The following is a 7,500-nucleotide window of genomic DNA, read 5'->3' as shown; positions in this document are numbered from 1 at the left end:
GGGACTACCTACCCCCCATAGAATGGATGGGGGAGCGGTACCCGGCTTTTGCCCCCCTCCCACTCAACTTTCGAGGATATTCCCTTTACACAAACAAACGCAAACAGTGCAATCCCTTAATCATCCAATATGTTGAGAATATCGACCCCTGCAACTAGAGAGGGCAGCTACGATTGAATCGTGTTCAAAGTGAAATAACCATTATGCCAAGTATTATCTAAATAAAAATGTCAGACATTTTAGTGCAGTAATTAATGAGTATCTCTCTAAAGCTGCTAAAATCCAGGAACTTAAGGGGACTTCGGCCCCTGGACACACCCTGGCGGTATCAGACCCTGGCTTTGACTCCCACTTCAAAATACCTTCCTCCTGACCTTCCTTCGCCTATGAATATTCTTTCATTCAGGGGGTGAGCTGATGATTCCATTGGAGTAGCTAACAAATGCTAGGAAACACATATTCTTTTTTGCCAATTTTGTCAAATTGTATTGACCCAAAGATGCCGTATTTTTGCTTGAACAGCAAAGTGATTACCCGAGGAATCCTTGTTCCATTTATTAGTGATACCGGTCACAGTTTCGGAGGCGCCAAATAAAGCCATGGATACTCAAATACGCTTGTCCCAAGTGTAAATTTAATTCATACACTGTCGTGACTGAATCTGCGCGCAGCAGTGCAAGTAGCGTGACGGACGACGTTATTAGTGGTAGAAGTTCACCAAACAACTTGCAGTCTTGTTTCTCCCCCTTCTCTGAGATAAAATAAGCAAGACAGCTGATACAGAGAAAACGCAGGAAAGGTTTCTCGTTAGGTCAACATTCTGTCGCGTTCTTTGGATTTTGTGTATTGCTTTTACTTCCGCAGCGCTAACCCATTCGCCGGACGATTTTACGAGTAAAGATGCATTGTGTCCGTGTGTATTTGCATTGTCATTCTCAGAGTATTCATTCAGAATTCAGTTTTATTTATTTCACTTAAATTTTGCTGACTGTTTTCTTCTTTTTTTCTTTAACAAGTGTAAATGATGCATACATTTAACGGAATGCAGCGAATCGACAAAACGTAGACAATATAATGGCCAAAACAATATATTACAGCATCACTTTTTTATCAGTATTTTAGACGAAATAATCTTGAAGAAAGTGACTGGGTTAGAGTTGTGTTAATACCAGTCATACTGCAGGTGACCACATTCATTCATGTTCACACACCTGTGCGCGCGCGCACACACGCACACGCACGCACACACACACACACACACGCACGCACGCACGCACGCACGCACGCACGCACGCACACACACACACACACACACACACACACACACACACACACACACACACACACACACACACACACACACACACACATACACACACACATGCACACAACAAAATTGATCAGTGTATCTTTTACATATCTCGTATATCAGATTTTTTTTTTTTTTTTTTATCAAACAGTCCAGCTAACCAATACGCTTATGTTCAGCTAGGATCACAAGCTATCTCAAATGAAGCTCAAGTCATCCATATTAAGAGACAATGCACTTTTATAACGGGATCTCTCAATTAATTTTTAGTTTAGTTTAGTCCTTTATTTACCACCCTGGCTAACTGCACAGGCGTGGGCAAGCTGTGGTACATTTGATACATGGTCAAAGCATTATATAATAGTATTACAGTGTAAATCTAGATCATAAAATTATTACGGTCTAAAATATATCATTTAAAAGAAAAGAACAAACAGTAATTTATCTACTCATCTATCAAGCCGGCATACGGCTTGGGCGTGGAAAGGCAATGTAACATTTGATATGTGGTCATGTGATACTACATTCCAAATTTAGGATATAACATAATTATATCTTCCAAGACATCAGATGATATGATGTAGTTACATAGTTCTCCATACCTCATGCTAGGTGGTCTGAAAGGCTGTATTACATGGCACTCTGAGATATAATGTACAAGTGTTCGCTTATATTCTTCATTGCATAATTTACACTTCGTTTCTTCAACATTACAGGCTGTACTGATCTGCCAGTACAATCTATATCCCAGCCTGATTCTTGCGGTCACAATATCACACTGTCTTGTTCTTGTTTTGTATGAACCATAGATGAAAACATCTTGCATAAACCGGTCATAGTGCTTTATGCTACAGCTTTCAGGCCGTTGAGAATTAATCAAGTCAGACAAGTTCTCTTTGAAGGAAGTTTTAATTATGTGTGAAATCCTAGCAAGAGGTACTCCAAGATCTATATCCACACTTTGCTTGCCACATGCTGATTTTGCTAGGCGGTCAGCATGATCGTGCCTGGGGATTCCAACATGCGATGGTATCCACACAAAACGTATATCATGGCCTCGTTCTTTTGCACGATACACATTTATCCTTATGTCATTTGCAATATTTCCTGCACCTTTGTCTAGTGTGTTCAATGCCTGGAGAGTACTCTGTGAGTCGCAGAAAATGACTCCTGAGCCTTGACTTGATAGAAATTCGGTGGCTATGAGCATTCCTGCCAACTCAGTTTGCGTAGTGCTAGCCCAGTCATGAATCCGCCTACAATCCTGGTGCTGCAAAATATTGTTTTTATATACGACAAAAGCGCATCCTGCTCTACTCCCAGACTGCAAGGATCCATCAGTGTAGCATTCATACGCTAAAATGTCCACTGGGCGAGACCGTTATGTTTGAAATAGGTCTGACATTTCCCGTAGTAAATGTATGGCCATTTGTGCCGTTGTTTGATCATGTGCGTTTAGTTGAAGAGATGCAGCCAAGGCGAACACATCCGGACTCACACTTGTGGGCTGGCGGGAGTTCAGTAAGCTCTGCAGTACAGGTTGCTTGATGTTTGGAAAATTAAAGGCGATGGCCATAAAAAAGTTCTCAAGTAAGAATTCTTTTTTTGAATTACAGGATTCAATTACTTCTTATATAGGATACCAACATAGATGCCATACCACAGTGCTACTAAAACTAAATTCCGTAGGTTTCGTTGTTTCATATGTTCATATATTAATGTCTTGTATTGGTAGCAGGGTGAAAATAATAGAAATTCCCTTTGCTTCCTATTCCTACACCTAACTGGGGTTTGATGGCCACCGGTGAGTGCATAGCTATGTATATGATGCATGATCTAGCACATTTGGCATCTTTGGGCCACTTCATTGGTGGTTTCAAATTTTCATGGGAAACTACTCTATGGATTTTAAGGTTCATTTCAAATCATCACTTGTAATAAATGCATAACCAACACCATTGTGTAGTAATTATTTCCTTGTTTTCATTGTGCTTACTATCCTACCAGTCTCTATGGTATTTTATTATGTTTTGATATGCATCAGAAATTTATTCTCCTGAAAAAAAAATTAAAAAAATTGAGGATAACATTTCAGCATTCTCTTAATACTTTTACATAGGGATTTCTCATCTTATTGTTAACATATCTTGACTTGTGACTAGCTTTCCAGAAACTGCTTGGTAGATCATTCTAATGACTAATGCAGTTACTTTTCAATTTCTTATCTAAAAATCTATATAATTACCTTTAAACCAATTGATGTTCCCCTTACAGTAAAGAACAAAGGATAAACATGAAACTTATTTGTGAATATATTTATTTGCAAATCATAAGTTTCTCATGTATGAAAAGTGCAAAATGTATTACATACAATATCACCTACACATGAGGACATCTACCCACATCTTCTATTCAAGACAATCATTCAAAGCCAAAGCCTAAAATATATGTGAAAACCGCTAAAAGTTGAGCAAATACAAAACACTTCAGTCATATTAACAAATGGGCTTGCAGACAGTTTAACATCCAACATTTATTCTCATTTCAGTAAACCAAAATTCAACTGGTTTATTGCAATCCACCTAGTGTACTTAGTTGTACTGTTGAAAAGCAAAAGATTTTCCTTTAACACATTATCAATCTATACATATAAAAGTTTTTAATAAGAGTACTGACACATTTAGAAGCTTCTCTGAAATCATCTTTGATAGTACGGTGTGGACCTTGAATTCTAAAAAGTTTATGTTAAAACAGTACTCCTATAATGTTTACAACACTGAGACTTCACTAATCCTAAATGCCTCTCATTTGCCTCAACCAATCTGGATATAACTATTCCATTTTAGCTGAGGAATCATCAGCATTTTGCAGTTTGATTTCTACAAGAAATCCTTCTCTATGGTTATTTTTCTTATCTTTTCTGGAATGCTATTCATTAATAAGTGCCCTAAAGAAGATACAATATATTTTTTCTAATCTCTCAAATGTCTTCCAACACTTACTGGTATTACAACCCAAAGAAATTTAAATAAGTTCTATGATATAAAATCTTGTAGTTTCATGAATAAAAATAATTTCTCTGTCTGTAGAGACCTAACACAAAAGCCTAATGTATCCAAAAACTGGGAATAAACAAATATATTCAACAAATTGAAAGATTTATCCAGCTCCATAATCCACTTTACTAAGAAACAGAGTAATCTACTTATTTTCTCCCAGTCCCTACTACTTCAAGACTTTTGTCTGGGTGTGTTTATGCCTTTCCCTCTTAGCTTTTTAACCAATAGATAGTGAAGTAGATGACAAGTGTTACAATTATATATTTTTTAAATGTAATTCAAATATAACAGATTTTATCCACTTCCACCAAATGCCCTCCACCACTGAGTTGAATTCCTGCAGGAATTGAAACAAAAACTATTAAAGGATAATTGTATTCCTATCAATCTGTATACTTAAATATTTAACAGGTCTATTTGTTGGCTAAATTGATACTTTCACAGGTGAGAGGAAAGGCAAAAAAAATTATTCATGGTTTTCGGATCTGTTGAGGTTTCAAGTTTGACTCAAAATGGCAGAGATTTTGTGTTTCCCTTATCAATATGGCTGTGTTTCATTGCCTTTACATACTTCTTCAAAAGGCATCCACCCTAGAGCAGAATAATCAGCTAAGAAACATGGAAAAGGTCAACAGCAATGATGAAAGGACAGAAAAGTGCACCACAGACCTAATGGTTAAGGCAGTTATGGTGATGTTAATTTTTCTCTCCAACATTATATTCTCTGAAATTTGAAAGTAATCCAATTTGAGTTCTGTTGTCTTATTCAGGACAATACAAGCCTTCTCTGTGATAACTAACCAGAACTGGTGTAAAATGGTCAACATTAAAATTGATTTTTCTTTCTCTGAGGGGGGTGGGATGGGGGCAGGGAATAATGGGGGCAGGGAATAAACAAGAGAGAGAGAGAGAGAGAGAGAGAGAGAGAGAGAGAGAGAGAGAGAGAGAGAGAGAGAGAGAGAGAGAGAGAGAGAGAGAGAGAGAGAGAGAGAGAGAGAGAGAGAGAGAGAGAGAGAGAGAGAGAGAGAGAGAGAGAGAGAGAGAGAGAGAGAGAGAGAGAGAGAGAGAGAGAGAGAGAGAGAGAGAGAGAGAGAGAGAGAGAGAGAATCACACATAGAGAAGGGGACAGAAACAGACAGACAGTGACAAACATAACTTGCTTAACATTAACAAAATTTTTGGCAATGATTCTTTTAACAATACAACAGAAAAAGTTAATTTCAGAGGTTACAAATCCACATAGCTATCTGTACTCTACTCTCCTGAATTCTAATACATTAAAACTACTCTAACAACAATACATAAACACTATAATTAAAGAAAGAAAGAAAAAAAAAAACATCCAGTGTCACAAATACTTTCCGCAGTCATTCCATCACTCATGACTAGTTTCACATATATAGACTTTTCATCTGCAGCAACAGACTTCAATTCTGTAATGAATAACAACACTGCAAAAATTATTGCATATTGCGAACTTTACCTGAAATTACTTACAACACTACTTCATAAAAATGCCTCCTTTGATTTGTGTTTACAAAGGCAAATAAGGGCTGCCAAGGGACTAGAATTTTTACAACTGTATGATAAACATAAAAATGGTCACTTTGTACATTCGTATGATATGATGTGATTCTGAGAGCCAAATGCAAGTAACAGCATATCGCATATGCTTTCTGGGAAAGAATGAAAAGGTTCATCAATATTGTCACCAAGTTAAACACATTCTAAAACAAAAACAGAATAAAAGAGGTGAGAGGAATGAAACAGATTCCTATTAATCAAGAGACAATACCTGATCCCATACTTATTGTTATTAAGCATAATTTTTGTATACATTACACCAGATTCAGCATTATAAAAATGGGCTTTACCAAAAATGCCACCACTGATGCTCTGATCCAGTCAAACCCTAATCTTGCTTCTCGACGAGCCATGATTACACATTTCACTTTGTGCAATGAGTGCCGATGCCTAATATAATTACCAATTAAAGAGGCCCAACCTAACCCACTCATTTCATGAATGTGAATGGTGGGGGCCTAGTCATCAAGACTACAACATACTGTATAAGGCCAATGCTGGCATAAAAAAAGAAAGAGAAAAAAAAAACTGCACATTCAACATTTCATACTTATAGGTTTCTCCTCATTAGTTTACTCATATGCTGCTTTTTTAACTAGACTAAATTCTCAATATCTTTTTTTTTAACATTTAGAAATTCATTGTAGTTAATCACAATTTCCAATCAACAGACACACCCAACACTGCCTGGTTAAATTCATGGAAATAATGGTTATTTTGACCATTAGAATATACCAAAGAAAGCCAAAAAGACTGGTATATTATAATATCACAGACCATAGAAAAATTACTCTATTTAGCCTTTGCTTTGCCTAAAGTTTATTCATTGGCCTTACAAAGTAAAATAGCTAAAACTATTGCCCTTTCTCTAGGAACTACTGTGAATACAGGATATCACATTGTACAACAATCTTTGTTTGACTATACTCTACAGGTTTTTCTTTTTCTTTCTGTTTTTTATTATTATTATTTTTTTTTTACTGACAGAAGCTCTGCTCTTTGCTGGCTCAACATTCATGTTTTTAATATGTATGTGTTGTGTATGATTATGCATGTGCTTGTGTATGTGTATGTACATATATACTGTATATACTCCAAAACCATATCTCTCATGACCAGATTTCTCTATATCTACGAAGAAATAGACTCACTATGCAACTTCAAACATCCTAAAGTAAACTCTATCTCATATAACCCAACGTGGTCACATGTTTTCTTCCTTGTATCTCTGTATAAGTGTTCTTAGGGTACGATTTGGAGTTAGTGTAAGGTGGGAGAGCTTCTCATTGGTCATTGGACTTGTCCGCTTGCCACTGGCCAGCCAGGCTTCCATTGCTATTCTCTCGTAGGTGAATCCATCTGAAAGGAAAGTTTTCCAAAAATTGTATTTCCACTCTTGATATGTTATGTGCTTTTAAGACTACCAAATCAGACACTATATGTTCTTTTAGTTCTGTGTAACATCCACAGTCTTCCTATTTGTAATCAGTAACTATCTTCTTACCAGCACAAAGGACGGGATCATCTATTAGCTCTTGTGTAATGGGG

General features: G+C 36.8%; 1 protein-coding gene across 4 annotated transcripts in view; it reads right to left on the bottom strand.

The window, feature by feature from the left end:
* Positions 1 to 6,887: 6,887 nt before the first annotated feature.
* Positions 6,888 to 7,500, bottom strand: part of LOC113810959 (WD repeat, SAM and U-box domain-containing protein 1) — a 33,091-nt gene continuing 32,478 nt past the window's right edge. For 3 of the 4 annotated variants that reach the window (XM_027362625.2, XM_027362621.2, XM_027362622.2), the window contains 2 exons: positions 7,457 to 7,500; positions 7,016 to 7,311 (listed from right to left, as the gene is read on the bottom strand). The exon at positions 7,457 to 7,500 is cut by the window's right edge and continues 106 nt beyond it. In XM_027362625.2, coding sequence (XP_027218426.1) covers positions 7,157 to 7,311; positions 7,457 to 7,500 — 199 coding nt within the window. In that variant the 3' untranslated portion in view covers positions 7,016 to 7,156. Of the gene's footprint in view, positions 7,312 to 7,456 lie in introns of all 4 variants that reach the window. The other variant, XM_027362619.2, reaches the window with a different exon arrangement.

Source organism: Penaeus vannamei, chromosome 3 (assembly GCF_042767895.1).
Source record: "Penaeus vannamei isolate JL-2024 chromosome 3, ASM4276789v1, whole genome shotgun sequence".
Lineage (NCBI taxonomy): Eukaryota > Metazoa > Arthropoda > Malacostraca > Decapoda > Penaeidae > Penaeus > Penaeus vannamei.
The sequence above is the reverse complement of the archived record's forward strand: the minus strand, read 5'-3'. Positions and strand labels throughout refer to the sequence as shown.